Below are 17,109 nucleotides of genomic sequence, written 5' to 3'. Positions count from 1 at the left end.
CTCTCTCAGGGTTTTTCTTTTCTTTTTTTCTTTTTCTTGACACCCTAAAAGAACTTGCATGACTCTTATTTAAAAAATCATGCTATTGTTACCAAACTGTGGTAAATTTGTCAAGGCAGCTATGGGAGAAAGCCGCATCAGGGTAGAAATTCCAAGTCAAATGTCCACTGTGATTTTGGGCCCTCTTCAAAACTCTGCATTATTTATTGGTAGTTTCTCTGTTGATCTGTGCAGAGTCAGTTAGGACTTTAATTTTTCATCTTTTTTTCTGATGAACATTTGCTGCATTCTTTTGGTAAAATGAAAACTACTTAGATTTCCAGTCCACATAGGAAAAGAACCTTGTAAATAAGTACAGGATCCTTGTGAACTAACTGTCACAATAAAGTCTCATTAGCACCTCCAGTGACCAGCAGAATTGACTTCCTAAAGAGCAGGTGGTCCTTCCCTGGTTTGTACGTGGGGTGGTCATGGTTTGGATTTATGCTGAAAGCAGCAGTTGCTTGATCTGGGTTCCCCCTTCACCTAAACTTGCCTAATCTTGTCAGGGCAGAACCTGAGGGCTGCCCTTTTGTTTTCTTTGGGGGAATCACCCCTTATAATCCCTCATTCCACCTTTCTCTACAGTAATGTACATTCCTTTAAGGAGGGTAGTTCTTCTAACCGAGAACAAATTGTGACTCCAAGTGTATCAGAAAAGACGAGAGCTGTAGGTTGCATCCTGAGAAGGCGATGGCGCCCACTCCCGTACTCTTGCCTGGAAAATCCCATGGACGGAGGAGCCTGGTGGGCTGCAGTCCATGGGGTAGCTAAGAGTTGGACATGACTGAGTGATTTCACTTTCACTTTTCACTTTCATGCACTGGAGAAGGAAATGGCAACCCACCCCAGTGTTCTTGCCTGGAGAATCCCAGGGATGGGGGAGTCTGGTGGGCTGCTGTCTACGGGGTCGCACAGAGTCAGACACAACTGAAGCGACTTAGCAGCAGCAGCAGCATGGGTTGCATCCCGTTGTCAGTTTGGAGATGAACTAAGAGCATTTTAAAATAAGCTCTGAATGTTCTGGCTAGTTTGCATGGTTGAGAAATGCCGATTTATGGCTTAAACCATGTCCAAAATAACATGCCTGAAAGTAAACAGTATTAGAGGAAAAACACAGACTATTCTTTTCTTTATTAATAATTCTTATCATCCTTTGTAAGATCTTCTAATGCATAGGCAGTATTTTAAGTAAAAGTAATTTAGGAACCCTAGAATTTTAGAGTGGGAGAGGATATACAAATCCCAGAATTCAAAGCTTCACTCAGGGGGGTTGTCTGTGTAAAATGCTCTTTTGGGGCCATCTCTGATACAAAGTTATTTAAAACATCTGTGACGTATGTTGGGAACCAGATGGCAGTGATTTGGATTCCCCCCATCTTTCTGCCTCACTCTCTCCCATTACTGTCAAAACGATGGGACCACAGCAGCAAAAGAGAAATAAAAATTTTATTGCGTTCCCATCAACAGAATGAGGCCTAATGAGGCATGCGCGGCGTTGTCAAAAAATGTATGTATACTTCAGCCGCGTTAATATTTTATTTAGCTGTCAATATGCAACAAAAGATTTCATCTTTCATTCTAGTGCTGATTAGGACTTAAGAAATAGTCTTAGATGCCACTAACAGTGTCCTCCCAAACCAGTGGACTTGTGATCTCCAGCAAGTAGTCCAAGCCTACTTTGTCTTCCAAGTATACCGGCTGAACTTGCCTTTTGCTGAAGATGTTAGCAATTGTAATGTCTCATGTCAGTAGCAATAATGAAGGGGAAGATTGGCTTTAATGACATTATGAGAATCATTATGTTTAATTTATCACTAATTAATGCTGACAGGTTTCATATGCCTTGGGTTGCTTTCATGTGAGTGTTACGTGCTGTTTCTTTCTTTTTTTTTTTCTTTTAATTGTGTGTACACATCCCTCCCCATTCATTCATTTTGATTCTGACGATTTACACAGCTTTCTGTCTTCTAGGTTCCCTCCCCATATGGTCCCACCACATCACACTCTACACACGACCGGCATTCCCCACCCGGCCATAGTCACGCCGACTGTCAAACAGGAGTCCTCTCAGAGTGAAGTCGGCTCACTCCACAGCGCGTAAGTGTCCTCTTCTTCTCCTTCACCGTGCGTTTAGCCCGTGGTGCCTGGGTGGTGGCCCTACCCGAGGTTGGTCAGACTTCAGTAAGCACCTGCCTTACAGAGAGGGAGGCATGTGCCCACTGTGGGGGAGAACACAGCTCTTTCTTGGAGGGACTGGGATTTGCAAGCACTTCTGCCTGCCAATGGAGGAGACACAGGAGACTCAGGTTCGATCCCTGGGCTGAGAAGGTTCCCTGGAGGAGAAAATGGCAACCCAGTCCAGTATCCTTGCCTGGGAAATCCCATTGACAGGGAAGACTGGTGGGCTACAGTCTTTGGGGTCACAAAGAGTCAGACACGACTGAGCGCACACGCACCTACCGTCCCTGATCCCGCAAGAGACACTGGCTGAGGTGGGAACAGTCACAATGTGCTTTTCCCTCTGGGAAAATTTTGTGTTTCTAAACCTTGAGAGTCCCTTGGACTGCAAGGAGATCCAACCAGTCCATCCTAAAGGAAATCAGTCCTGGGTATTCATTGGAAGGACTGATGTTGAAGCTGAAACTCCAATACATTGGCCACCTGATGCGAAGAGCTGACTCATTTGAAAAGACCCTGATGCTGGGAGGGATTGAGGGCAGGAGGAGAAGGGGACGACAGAGGATGAGATGGCTGGATGGCATCACTGACTCAATGGACATGAGTTTGGGTAAACTTCGGGAGTTGATGATGGACAGGGAGGCCTAGCGTGCTGCGGTTCATGGAGTCGCGAAGAGTCGGACACAGCTGAGCGACTGAACTGAACTGAAACCTTGAGGAAGTGATGACAAAATCCCCCTCATCCCCCATCCCCCAGGATGTTTTTGTTCCATTTCCCAGGATGGAGAAGACCCAGTAGAAGTGTGCTTCTCCTTCTGAATTGCTTAGGGCGTTGAGCAGGCAAGGAGGCGGGCTTTCTGCTGTGGAGGAAGCTGACCTCGGGATTGTTCATCGGGTTGTTCATTGGGTTGCGTCTGTCTGTTTTGTCCCTATCCAGAAAGCATCAGGACTCCAAAAAGGAAGAAGAAAAGAAGAAGCCCCACATAAAGAAACCTCTTAATGCATTCATGTTGTATATGAAGGAAATGAGAGCAAAGGTTGTAGCTGAGTGCACGTTGAAAGAAAGTGCAGCCATCAACCAGATCCTGGGCCGGAGGGTAAGTGGCGTGCCTGCTGGGAGAAGAGGGCCAGAATAGGACATGGTGGGTGGGGTGTCATGTCCCTGTCCCCATTGGTTTGGAGCGTCCTTTCCCTTGAGCCGTACTTTGACTCCTTCCATGGTCTTTGTGGAGTTGGAAGCAGTAACTCTGCCTTCAAATGATGTTCACAACAGCCACACCCTGGTCTTCTCCACCTGCAGAGAGCAAAGACTCAAACATCATAGACGACAAGCCAGGTTTGGTCTGGGCCCTGCTGTTAGTGCCAGGCCCCTGCAGACCATAGGCATCTTCAGATGACACCGTTTGCGACGGAAGCGCTGTCCGTCCCCAGCCACAGTGTGGTTTGTGACGTTTCTGCGTGTCTCTCTGTCTCTCACCCTGTCCCCTCCAGTGGCATGCGCTGTCCCGAGAAGAGCAAGCAAAGTACTATGAGCTGGCCCGGAAGGAGCGACAGCTTCACATGCAGCTGTACCCCGGCTGGTCCGCACGGGATAACTATGTAGGTGGCTCCTTTTTCTCGGGACTAGATGCTGTAGAGATGTGGTGGATGTCCATCTGGACAAAGGAAATGCAACCTGCCAACCTGAATTGGGCTTCAGTACCACTCAGTCTGCCCAGCTGTGACTGTTAGCACCTTACGTCAGCACCAGATTGGAGGATTCTGTCTTAGCCTCCTGCAGGGTTCTATCAACATGGGATAGTTCTTCAAGGAGGAGGAAGGGGGCTGGTGTTCCATCTCAGGGGACCTGTGGGGCCAGGTTAGGGCTGTTCATACCTTCTTGCCCACATCTTTGAAGAGGCATGGCTGTAGAATACACCCAGTGAGGCCTGTGTGTTTCTCAGCAGTGATGCCAGCTGAAAGGAGAGCATTTACTTCTTCACAGCTGTTCTAGCAGGGCCTTCACCCTTAAGAGGGAAAAAAACTGTTGGTTTAGGATGTGGTACAATAGAAGTTGGAAGCCTAGTGCATCTTGAGAGAGGCATGATGGGAATATCTCTGAGTGTAAGTAGGCAGTAGAAGCCATCTTTTGGCAGAATGGATGAAGTGACACAGGGAGGTGTGTGTGTTGGGTGCTGTGTGTGTCCCTCAGCTTTTTGTTGGCTCTGGGATTTGCCTAATCCCCTCTCCTACTTTTTAGAAAACACTGTAGGGGTTGTTGTCTTTACTAATCACAGTGCTTGTAACACTCTGGATTCTTCTCCTCCCATGAACTGGCTGTCTTCTGTCACCTCACCATTCTTTCTTACTCTGGTTTTTCGCCCAGGAACTCAAGTTCTGGGCTCATTCTCCTCTCTAATGGATGAAATGTCTCTTATTTTGCTTCGTACTTCATTACCTGGCATTTAGTTTCATGAAGTGATTTTTACCATCCACTCTTTGGGGGCAAACAGAACCCGTCTTAATGCTGGCAGCAGGCATCTCCTCCTGTTTCTTGTTGATGGTACTGAGCCATGGATGATTCTTCTACCATCCGTGCTCCCTGACCTAGCTCTCCTCTGGCCTTCCCCTGTGGTGGGGAAGCTCTCTGTGTATGTGAGTTGAGATCCATTCAGTTACTGCTGTTTGTGAGCTTACTGTCAACACAGTATTGTGGGGATTGAGTTAAATCAGAGCTCTCTCAGAACTTAACCAGGAAGCATAAGACATCTGCATTGAATGTGTGGGTCCTGGAATAAGACTGTTTTCTGCTTCCACTGCCCTGCTGTTCCAAGTGTCATCACTCTTTAGTCTCACACCTTTACACACACGCGTGTATGTAATGTGGATGGGGAGGACCGAGACACCTGTGTCTTCATCTCCACAGCCACCCGTCTCCTCGTAGGTCCCATGCACTTCACTCAGCAATAGAACAGATTCCTCCTGGGGAGTCGAAACAGGAGTCAGTGCTTGTACTTCCCAATGACACACTGGCTCCTCTCAGAGCCCTCGTCACTCACAGACGGTCAGGCGCAGGCTCTTAGCTGTTTGGGACCTCTCCATTCGACCTCAGCATGTGTGCGGTGGAGGAGCCTTTCTTCTGGAGCTGAAAGGAAGAGGATAAGAAAGCTAACGCTCTCCCACAGGCTTGCTGTTCACCCTCACCTGACCTCGAGGTGGAGACTGCCAGCAGCAGGCAGGCCCTGCAGCTCCCCACACATAGAGCCATCTCATTTCAGGACAGCTGCTCTCCTGGTTTCGGGTCAGAAGTTCTTAGAGTTCATCTCCAGCTTCTCCCTGCTACAGATCCAATTCTTTGAGGAATCTAGAATGGTACCACAGAGAGGAATTCAGCTACTCTCTAGGTATCCTATCCCCAGTAGACATTTTGGGTCAGACGAGAGCCTTCATGTACAGCTGTGCAGGGCCTGCACTGCACAACCTTAGGGTGTGCCATGCACACTGTGGTCTGTGTGTGTGCTGCCTCCTGGAGTCCTATAGGCTGATATCTCCACAAAGGTATGGGCTGGCTTTGTGAGAGCTTCAGAAGAATACTGCCGTGGTCTTCCTGGACTCAAGACAAGATATTGCCCAAGGCTTCTTAAGAAGTGTTTTCTAGGTTTCAGAAGGTTCTCAAGACACTTGAAATGATTTTAGCTTGGTTTTACATTGGGACAAGGTTTGGTGTAATAGGGCAACCCCTGAAAAGACTTGAGATCAAGTCTAGAGGTAATATCTGGATTTGGGGCTATAGGAGCTTTACCACTCATAAGGGGTACTGTCAGATTCCTTTATCAGCGGCTCATTGCACGTGGCTTTGAACACACGTAGCCCTCCATTTGTTCCTTCTTTCATTCTTTCCTTCTTCTCTCATTCACTTCCTCTCTCATCTCAGGAAGTGGTCTAGAATAAGAATTAAACTGTTTAGAGATTGAATTGTGGTGGGAACTATTTAGCTTTTTTTTTTTTTTTACTGACTTGACATAGAAGCTTCTATAAATTACTCTGGGTGTTGTTGTCAAGTTCTGAAGGTTCTTCTGGGAAAAGTTTTCTGAACTGATATCCTTATGCCTCTTGCACGATCCTGCTTTTCTAGCCCAGTGGTGATAGAAGCCTTTATACGCTACCTTAGCTGAATAGAATTGAGTAAAACAGTCACATTTGGGGGGTTGGACTTGGTGCACACTCTGGAACACACAAGAAAAGATTTCAGTCAGAGAGTGATGTCTAACCCGTGACATTGTAATAGAAGTTACTTCCTTTCTAGCTCTTCTATACTGAGTCAACGAGATAAATCCCCAGTAATTTGCATATCGTGAGTTTTTCCCTCTCTCACCATCATATTTGAGGCCTTTTCTTCTTTTGTTACATTTAAAGAGATAACAAGGGGGCCGCCTCCCTTGAAAGGCATCTCCCTATTCACTTCATGATGTTGATTCGTTCCTTCATATCCTCTTCCAGTTAAGACACAGTCCCTGCCCTCTAGAAGCATTTAGTCTGAACGGTCATTGCCTCAGTCATGAACATCTCAGTTTTGTATCCCACATGGATGGCTTCCCAGGGGTGAAGGAATTGTCACCTGCCTTCCAGAATATATTTCAGGAGATTGAACACGGGTGAGCCCTATATTGGAGATGACTGGGAAGCCCTTGACTGCGTGGATGCCGCACTGCCTGGAACTGAACCATTTCTGTGCCTGGCTGAGGTTTTCTTTCAGGTTCCTAAATAAACTGAAGCTTGCTCCTCCTGCTGTTCCAGGATGGCCGGGTAGCGCTTTGCTCCTGGCGTAGGAGAGGCACAGACATGAAGGTGGGCAGCTGGGGCTCATGAGAAAACACACAAACTCCTTCCTTTGCTTCTTCTTTAAAGTTGTATGCCAAGGAACGGAACATGTTTCTAGTGGAAACAATGAGGGCCCAGAGAGATTTCCCTGATGCCACAGGCCCCCAGATTTGAGAGGATTTCTCTAGGACTCTTGACCCTCAGCCCTCATGTAGATCTAAGACTCTGAGGCATCCCTGCCTTGGTGTCCCCCTCACAGAGCCAGGTGGGTTTTCAGGTTTTCTGCCTATGGCTTTTCTTTCTTGTTTCTTCTTGAGTTGATGTCAACACACCATGAGAACTTCTGAAAGTCACTCAGTCGTGTCCAGCTGTTTGCGACCCCATGAACTATATATAGTCCATGGAATTCTCCAGGCCAGAATACTGGAGTGAGCAGCCTTTCTCTTCTCCAGGGGATCTTCCCAACCCAGGGATCAAACCCAGGTCTCCCACATTACAGGTAGATTCTTTACCAGCTGAGCCACCAGAGAAGCCCAAGAATACTGGAGTGGGTAGCCTGTCCCTTTTCCAGCAGATCTTTCCAACCCAGGAATTGAAGGGGGGTCTTCTGCATTGCAGACAGATTCTTCACCAGCTGAGCTACTAGGGAAGCGCAAACTAAGCCAACCACCAGGCAAAGGATGTTTGCATATTCTGAAACAAATAGACGTGACATTTTGCTTGTGACATTTCATATAGACCAGGCGGCTAATTCATGTGGATGGGACCAGAGCTATCGGGGTGAGGGAAAACTAGTTTCAGATAAGGAGGGGAGGTGGTTACCTCTGCAGAATTCATCCCCAATCCCATTGCACATTCACATCTGTGGGCAGACCGTCAAGATAGCAGGGAGGGTCAGGTGGGGAATGTGAACGACTCCATGCAATGCTTGACCCGTAATCCATTAAGAGCCTTCCTCAGACGACAAGGCCGTAAATATGAAGGCAGCGTAGTCTAGTGGATAAGGGCTGTGGAACTGAGGTCACCTGGGTTCCCGTCGACAGCATCATCTGATAGCTATGTCATTTCAGGAAACTGCGTGCACCCCTGTATCTCAGCGTCCTTATCTGTAAAATCTGATGGTGATCGTGCTTGTTAAATAGGATTGTGCGAGGATAAATGGGTCACTGGGCATAGCACACTAGAGCCATGTCTGGCACATAGTATGTGCTCAGTAAATGGTAGCTGTCATTACTAGTAGTATAACATGTGTGTTAGTCGCTCAGTCGTGTCCGATTCTCTGCGACCCCATGAACTGTAGCCTGCCAGTCTTCTCTGTCCATGGAATTCTCCAGGCAAGAATACTGGAGTGGATTGCCATTCCCTTCTCCAGAGGAACTTCCCAACCCAGGGATCGAACCCTGGTCTCCTGCATTGCAGGCAGTTTCTTTACTGTTTGAGCTACAGGGAAGTCCATATTACTAGGAGTATTACAGTCATTACATAAGTGGAAAATGGTTAGGACCAAATGTTCTTCTTTATGGATGTCCACTCAGCAGTTTGAAAAGGAGCTCAGATGGTTTCTGGGTTTATTTCGCTTTTTTTTTCCCCTTCTGACTTTAAAATCAAGACCCATGCTACAGTGCTAAGAAAATCCCCTACCAAGTCTTAATTTTTTGATTCCGAGCGAGCAGCTTTTGGCCTTAGTAAGAGATTTGCATCGGGCAAGGGGTTCTCGTGGCCATCTCAAAAATCACTCATTCGTCCCTTGGCTCTTGGGCCACTTCCAATCCTGTCTCTCCACACCTCTCTGAATCTTTCCCCATCCAGGCCTCATTCCCCCTTTTATGGATGCTCTGGATCAGGTTCGAGGGTGGACACAGATGTACAGGAAAAGAAGTCTTCCCCTCTGCCCCACTGATACCAGCTCTTCCGCTAGGCATGCGTTCCTCTAGCTGGAGCACAGTCGAAGGGCACCTGGACTAAAGGGAACTGGGGTTTTTTGGAAAACACTCAGGAGTGGGTGTGGCTGGAGATGGCAGGTGGTGTCCCTCCTCCTGCCACCGCCTCTCCAGGTGAGCCCAGACGTTGTCGTCCTCCCGTCTGTTTCCTGAAGTAATGCCCTGTGTTTCATCTGTTTATCTAGGGGAAAAAGAAGAAGAGGAAAAGGGACAAGCAGCCCGGGGAGACCAATGGTAAGTTAGAATAAGCAGGATAGAGGAAGGGAGCTGTACTCTGAGGACCACTCTTTTATGTCAGGCTTCTATCTGGGGGAGGCAGGAGAAATTCAAGGCCAGGACGTTGTGGGGCGGGGGGAACCCATCTTAGCCAGCCTTTTTGTTTATGCATTTTAATTAATTGCTTCATGACTGCCCTTTTAAAGCTAGTAACATTCATTGTTGCATGAAAAGCACATTGTAAGTCTAGTGGAATGTGTTTTTAAATAACTGCAGAGCCTGTAAGCGGAGAGCGGTAGGCATGCCTAGACGGGGATTTATACAGTCTGCTTATTTTGTATGTGTCTGAGTAAGGATGAGGAGGGGGCTAGGGGAGCAGAGGGGGTGTGTGCGAGTGTTTGATGTTAACTGGGCTGTTCCTGAATGTTCTGATGCATGCCTTTACAGTGGTCTATTGCACCCGATTTAAATTAAGGAGGTTTGTCATTCTCTAGAAGAAATTAGAAATACTGCATAGGCAATCTCAGAGGGCCCTTCGAGAAGGCCAGGCTTTTACAAACAACGACAAAAACATTGTGAAGGCTTTGTATAATTTGTTCTTTTTTTTCAGAACACAGCGAATGTTTCCTAAATCCTTGCCTTTCACTTCCTCCGATTACAGGTGCTAATGTCATTTTGAGTCATTAAAATAGTTGATAAACTGTTTTTTAATTTTTCTTGCCATTATAGTTTTATTAACATGAAAACACGTATGACCTTTGAACATTCTTTAAAATGACCATCTACATGATTTTGTATGTTTCAGTAGATTTTTTTTTTTGCTTTTGTTGTTTTTTTTTTTTGAATTTAATTTAACTTCTGCTTTGTTTATTTATTTTTCCCGTAACAGTTGTTTAAGCCATGATGACAGTGATTTAGAGTTGAACTAACTGTGCAAATTGAATATGCAGTATTTCTTTCAAAGAGACTGGTTTAAAAAAAAAAAAAACCAACAACAACAAAATGGAAGGAATTCAGTAATAAACCTCCTTAATCTAATGGCATTTTTTCATCGCTCCCACTAAGTTTTCTCACGCAAGCATGCATCCGCAGTATGATTATTTTTTTCCTTTGCTTTTTTTTTTTATTTTCGTTTTTTTTCTTCTTTCACTTTTCTGCTCATAACTTGCAAATCCACTAGCATTTCACTGATTGTACCTGCTTAAATGCCGCTGTGAGCTTCTAACTAACTCCTAACAGCTCATTCACACAGCCTATTGACCTTTATCTGTTCCTCTCTTAATATTAATGAAAATAGATTTAAAGAAAAGATGAACATTCCAAAAGCTGCAATATCCCAGTACCACAACCCCTTTTCTTTCTTTCTTTCTGTTTCGTTTTGTTTTGTTCTGGTTTTATTTGTAGTTTTTTGTTTTTTGTTTTTTTCCTTTTTAAACTGTTGTACTCTGAGAAGAAAAGAGCATGTGACAAACTTAATTCCCTCCTTTGCTTTATTTTCTTCTTTAAGAAAAACAAATTGAGAGGAAAAAAAAAAGAAAAAGCAGAACCAAAAGAAGAAAAACATTATTTAAAAGCTAGTTCTTGAGGAGCTAACATCCCTTTATCAGTTCAAACGAATCGGAGAGACAGTCCTCAAAGAAGGGATACTGCAGCTTTATTTGCAACAGCTAATTTCACGAGTTGAATAAGAATGTGATTTTTTTTTACCTTTTTTGTTTTTTAATTAAAGAAAGTTAAAAATCAAAAGTCAATATTTTGTAATTAGTAACCAGGTCATTGATTTATTCCCTTTTTTATTTTTATTTTTTTCTTATTTGTATCTTTCTCTTCCCCCCTTCCCTCTCTCTCCCTCCCTCTCTCTCTCTTTTCTCTTCTCTCCCTCTCCCTCTCTCCCACGTCCTTCTCCTCTGCTCGCTTCTCTCTTGAACTCATTCAGACCTGAGCGCTCCTAAGAAATGCCGAGCGCGCTTTGGCCTTGATCAACAGAATAACTGGTGCGGCCCTTGCAGGTGTGTATAGATTTCCCAGATTCGCTGTGCTGGTTTGCAGCTGGTCTATTCGGTCCTTTCCCCCTCCTCCGGCCTGTTGCTTTGTGGCTCTGTGTGTGGATCTTAGGAGACAGGAGGGCGCGGGACACTGCTCTGTGAGGGACGTGCTTGTCCTCCTCGCTGCTGCTAGCCACAATGCCACTGTAAAACAGCATCATTTGTGCCTCCTCGGGTCAGCGACAGCAAACCCCAGCGCGCCCCCTCCCAGGGAATGTTGCCTGCCAGCCCCCTCTTCCTGACCGCCCGGGACGGGGGCTCGGTGACATCCATCGTGAGCCTGGCCTAGGTAGAAACAAACGACGTCACCTTCTCCCCCTCCTCTTCTCTCTCTGTTTTTGTTTTTTTATTTTTTCCTGGTTGTTTTTTGGTTTCTGGTTGTTGTTTTTTCTTTTTGTGTTTTATCATTTTATTTTATTATTTTTTCTTTTGGCGCTTAGAAGTCCTTTCCCTTCATGTCCTTGGTGAGGGAAGACAGGCACAGAGAGCCAAGGTGATAGTGAAGACGAGTCAGCTGTAGCCGAGATTTTACATCCAACTGAGCACGACCCACCATTGTGTTGTGTTTTTTTGTGTTTACCTTATGCTAACAGATGCAAATACTCCAAAGAAGTGTCGGGCACTGTTCGGGCTTGACCGACAGACTTTATGGTGCAAACCATGCAGGTATATCCCCTACTGCAAGGCCTTTGGGAAAAATCAAAGCATTCTGTCCTTCTGGTACCTTAGTGCGTCAATGTATTTTGACCTCATTCCCATCTACTTCCCCGCTGGCATCAATGACTAATGATCCTCATTCTTCAAAATTTCCTTGCTAATTTTATGCTGTGTCCTCTACTTTTCTCTTTCTCTCTTTCCCCTGCTCTTATAAATAACATATCCCTGGTGGTAGGACCTAGACCACAGACATCACAGACCAGGACGGGCACTTACCCTTTTGCTCTGAAAGCCGGCATCCTGGATCTGGCCTGGCCCTGTCAGTGCTTCTGTGGCATGTCTGCAGGACAGAGGGAGACCCACCGTGTCCCGAGGTTTGAAGGAGCTCAGATTGGCAGTGATAGCATTCCCGTGTACTTGGAGTCTAGACACTTGGAGAAGGGCTCTGGGGGAAGGCTTCTTTTAGTTTTGTTTTGTGTTTTTGTTTATTTTCTGTTTTAAAACTACATCTCTGGACAGAGGAGCTTGGTTAGCTGACATTGTTTTACAGTGCTGAAAAGAAGCGTGGCATTCAACGGCATGCACCAGCTACAGGGCCACAAGCAGAGGTCACGCACTGCAGCGCCGCTGGCCTGCACGATGGAGAAAAAGAAATATGTATATGTATCTATACATATATTTAGAGAGACAGAGCTCTGGTTCCAAAGGGAATCAGCAGAGTCCAAATTAAACGCCTGTGTTCCACCTGCAGGTTCCATCCAACCTGTAATTTCAGGGAAGGTATAGGTACTTCCTTCTTGGTGGAGGGATACCAGCTAGTTCCTGTCTCATTTCCTTTCCTTTAATGACCACCTTTGGTTAAATTTGTTGTTTCTTTGTTCTGATACAAGCAGTCTTTGAATTTGGAATATTATGATGGTAGGTATCTCAACACCCAAACACACCCCCTGTCTGTAGTGCCTCCCCTGTCACGTGTCCCCTTCCTCCATGCCCTTGCCGTGTGTTCCATGTTTAGACTCTAGCTCCCATGTCCATTCCATCACATGCATGCCCACCAGTCTCCTGCGCCTCTCTCCCCCTCCCCGAACGCCTTACGAGAGAAGCACCTCGTGTTGACCAGACGTTGAGGGGAGCTAGGGCCCAAGAGCCTTTCTTGAGAGAGACCTCCCTCCACAGGCAACCCTCTGCCCATTGAGTGAGGACGGGGGGCCTTGGGTGCTCATCCAGCAGGAGAGGGAACCCCCACCCGTTCTGTGAGACAACAGTGTCCCTGGAGGTGACAAATAGTTTTGCCACTCAGTCCTGGGATCTTGTCTGTGCAACAGAAAAGAGTTTTCATGGTGCAGCTGGTGGAGGGTGTCAGAGCTTTCCCTAGGGCTGGCCTAGAAGATGGAACCTCTGATGACCCTTTATAGGCAGTGAATTTGTATCAGACCTTTATTTGTGCTGAGTAGAAAGACGACTAGCTGCTGAATCACCACTCTGCCATGGCGAGAGGTTAGCTTATCCCAGGGCACGCTCCTAAGTGGGTGCTCCTCACGCTCTGTAGAAAGGTGCGGCTGACACCGTTGTGTGCCCCTCGCAATGTGGTTTGTGGCCTGGTTTGTGTATTTTATTTGTAGGGCGTGAGTGGTGGTGTATGAATCCCTCTTACTGCTTTGGAAGCAGTTAACTGCGAGTTAGACCTGGCACTTTGGGGGGCTGAAAGTTATCATGTCCAACATTTACTAACTAGATTGTCCCTTCTCAGACCTAGCTCCAACCTCATTTAAACCCTGAGTGTGGAATCCTCCTCAGAAACAAGAGTTTTCGTGACGTTTTTAACAAAGCAAAACAAAACAAACGACCCCAAGGCTTCGGAGCTGCTTCATAAACATGGTTTTCTACAGTGCAGCTCGGGGGCAGCCGTCCGTGTGCAGCGTGGCTGCTCAGGCGCTGAGCCGCCCCGCCCCAGCGCCATCTTTCCTCTTTTCTGCCTCAGCACCCTTAGACCTTCCCCGGGGCCATTTTTCCTTCATTGGGGTGCTTGTTTCCCACTCTAAAAGCTTTAGCAATACAGTATCTGCTCCTTTAAGGGTGTGATTCCAAAATAGGATCAGGAAGAACTCTTACTTTCCTTTCAGAATGAATCCATAAGAAGCTAAAAACCGATTTTTCAGGGGCCACACCTTGATGAGAGGTGGAGCCTAGGTGGAGGAGGATAAGAGAATGGGTCTTGTCCCTTTTGTCCTCCACTTTTTCTCTTGACTTTGCTAGGATCTCTGGCTTGATGCTAAATTAGTAATACAAGATGTGTTTTTAAAAAATAATAAAAGGATTTGCAAAACAAGGCATTTTCTGGCCTGTCCGAAATGTGTGGGTTCCAACTGCCATCTGCTCTGCCACCTCTTAGAAGGAGCGGTCACCGTGTCATTCATAGTCACGTGTCTTGTGTTCAAATGCCCCCCACTAATCCCCAGGACATGGAAACTTCAAACCATGAGGAGGGCAGAACGGGGGAGGGGAGCACCAGAAATGTTCCCAGCTAATCAGGGCTCCTCGCTCCCTGCACAGGGTTTCTAATTTTACTTGACATTTGAGGACATTTTAACAAGATTCTGTTTTGAGCCCACCAAGTTGCTTTTCCCATCTTTTCACTCTGCCCTAATATAGCATGGAACGCTGCTGGATGTCATTCCCTTGTTTCCTGTTATTTCCCCTGTTCTTTCTTTGTCCCTCTCCTCTTTCCCCTCTCTCTCATTTGTCCCTGTTGCTTTCTCACTTTTGCTTATGCCCCTCCCTTTCTTCTCCCATTTTTAAAATGCATGGACATCTTAGTTTTTTGAGCATGTTTTGATCTGCAGGCTAAGGTGGTTTAAAACTCTTAAGAGGCTTAATTACTTTATCTTGGGTTTCTGGGATGGGAACAGAACCCACAGTCCATTTCAGTCTATCCTGGAGGAGGAAAAGGAACCTTGGCAACTGGAAGGTGAAGGCAGAGTGTCCTCACTTTCCTTCTGACCCAGAGCAGGGATGGAGAGGCCCTGAAGCCACTGGCCCAATGGGTCTCGGCCTCTGGGAGGCAGGAAGGACTGAGCATGTGCCCTTTCGCCCCCCGCCTCCCCTCCCTCCTGCCATCTTGCTGAGTCCACACCCCACGCACTGAGGGGCATCATCAGGCAGCTCTGGGGCACAAACCCAAGGAGGGACTCAGTGCACTCACTTCCTTTCAAAGGTCACTGACATCTGACAGTGGTGGCCTTCAACTGGGCAGCATCTTGGTTGCTTTCCCATGACCGGAAGCCAGCCGGTACTCACACACTTGTTTTTAGACAGTGTTATCGGCCGCGGTTCGGACTGTATTCTTAGGTCAGCACATCCCCTGTATCTGCATTATTTTTAATAGCATGAGTGGGGTTGATTGCCAGGATCACCTGTCCTACCACATACGATCCCATCAAACTGGGATGAATACTAGGGGGAAGCTGTGAGGTCACACACTCAGTGTCTTGAACTGACTTCGCCCACCTCAGGTGGATAAGCACAAGAGGCTCTGAAATTATCAATCCTATTTCTTATGTAAACAGGAAATGGAGAGGGGAGACTCTGGTTTTGGCGCAGGGCAAAATTAGTCTTTCTGGTTTAAACACTACTCCTGATAACCCCCCCACCCCCACCCCCGATTCAAGAAAGTCCATGCTGCGACTCCCTGGCACGTCTTCTTGGTTGTCACTTCCTTGTGACGGGCTGAACCCTTACTCATTGGCCCTGGCATACGGACCACGGCGAGTTGCCCCTCCATCCCCATTCTCACCATCTCTCCTTCTAGCCTTCTCACTATGGGGTGGGGGAGGGGAAGACCCCAAATCCTAAAAAAAAAAAAGTTTGAATCATAATTTAATCCACAACCTGCAGGCCATACAACCAGTTATTCTTGTTCCTTTGGATCATTTTCTGTTTTTCTTATTCTTCCCCCTCCCCCACCTTTGTTTATCCTCTTCTACCTGTTTTTTGGTGGTTTTATTTTTTTTGTTATTTTTGTTTTGTTTTTTAGTTTATTTGGTTTTCTTTTCGTTTCCCTCTCCCCCCCGTCCACGCCCCCCTTCACAACTGATTCTGACCTCTCTTGATTTGGTGTGGTTCTTAACAGACAAGCCCAAAAAGTTCTCTGGGCGCCAGCAGCCTCTGGTGGTGGTGGTGGTTGGTGGTGGTGATGGTGGTGGTGGGATAAAACCTTTTCAGCCTCTTGCTCGCGCTGCCTTTAAGCTCTGTGGGCTCAACAGTCAGCATTTTGAGTTTCAGATGGATATGAGGCGCCTGGGGAGGGAGCTCTGTCTGTCTCTTTTACACACATGTACACACACACACACCCATTGAGGGGTGGGGGCAGTAGTGGTGGAAATGGAGGGGAATGGTTACCACGGGAAATGAAGGGATGTCTAAGCCAAAAAAGAAACGAACAAGCTCTTGAGCGCCTCTCAGCGTGGACGCAGCCGCTGTCTGTCACGGCCCACAGGTGGCGCCCTTGAGCCTGCTCGCTTGTATTTGGTCAGTGGGAAGGCGGGTGTTTAGCGGGGCAGGGGAAGCAGGTAGGTAGGGAGCTGTGCGGTCTGACACTTCATTTGCCAGAGCGGGCATATAGCTCAGTGAGCCGGGCACCCCAGCGTGGCGTTAAACGTCCCCTGGCCGCTGGGCGATGTCTCCCCGGGGGCACCGTTAGGTGGCGGTCCTCTTGGCTCTGAGCAGTAGATAACTCTCTCCCTTGGCATCTTTGCCCTTTATTCACAGATAACTCTCTCCCCTCCCTCCCCTGTTTCTAGGAGAAAAAAAAAGTGCGTTCGCTACATACAAGGTGAAGGCAGCTGCCTCAGTCCACCCTCTTCAGATGGAAGCTTACTAGACTCGCCTCCTTCCTCCCCCAACCTGCTAGGCTCCCCCCCCCAGGACGCCAAGTCACAGACTGAGCAGACCCAGCCTCTCTCGCTGTCCCTGAAGCCCGACCCCCTGGCCCACCTGTCCATGATGCCTCCGCCGCCCGCCCTCCTGCTTGCCGAGGCCGCCCACGGCAAGGCCCCCGCCCTCTGTGCCAACGGGGCCCTGGACCTGCCTCCCGCCGCTCTGCAGCCGCCTGCCATCCCCCCCGCATCTCTGGCACAGCCGTCGACATCTTCCTTACATTCCCACGGCGCTCTGGCCGGGACCCAGCCCCAGCCACTGTCCCTCGTCACCAAGTCTTTAGAATAGCTTTACCC

General features: G+C 47.4%; 1 protein-coding gene across 1 annotated transcript in view; it reads left to right on the top strand.

The window, feature by feature from the left end:
* TCF7L2 (transcription factor 7-like 2 (T-cell specific, HMG-box)) overlaps nt 1–17,103 on the top strand; it is a 186,906-nt gene extending 169,803 nt beyond the window's left edge. The window contains exons 8-14 of the mRNA XM_010859318.1: nt 1,999–2,139; nt 3,158–3,317; nt 3,712–3,819; nt 9,146–9,194; nt 9,787–9,837; nt 11,113–11,185; nt 16,678–17,103. Coding sequence (XP_010857620.1) covers nt 1,999–2,139; nt 3,158–3,317; nt 3,712–3,819; nt 9,146–9,194; nt 9,787–9,837; nt 11,113–11,185; nt 16,678–17,101 — 1,006 coding nt within the window. The 3' untranslated portion in view covers nt 17,102–17,103. The remainder of the gene's footprint in view (nt 1–1,998; nt 2,140–3,157; nt 3,318–3,711; nt 3,820–9,145; nt 9,195–9,786; nt 9,838–11,112; nt 11,186–16,677) is intronic.
* The last annotated feature ends 6 nt before the right edge of the window (nt 17,104–17,109 follow it).

Source organism: Bison bison, unplaced genomic scaffold (assembly GCF_000754665.1).
Source record: "Bison bison bison isolate TAMUID 2011002044 unplaced genomic scaffold, Bison_UMD1.0 scf7180017864456, whole genome shotgun sequence".
Taxonomy (NCBI): Eukaryota; Metazoa; Chordata; class Mammalia; order Artiodactyla; family Bovidae; genus Bison; species Bison bison.
Note: the sequence above shows the minus strand (reverse complement) of the source record. Positions and strands in the feature narration are given on the sequence as shown.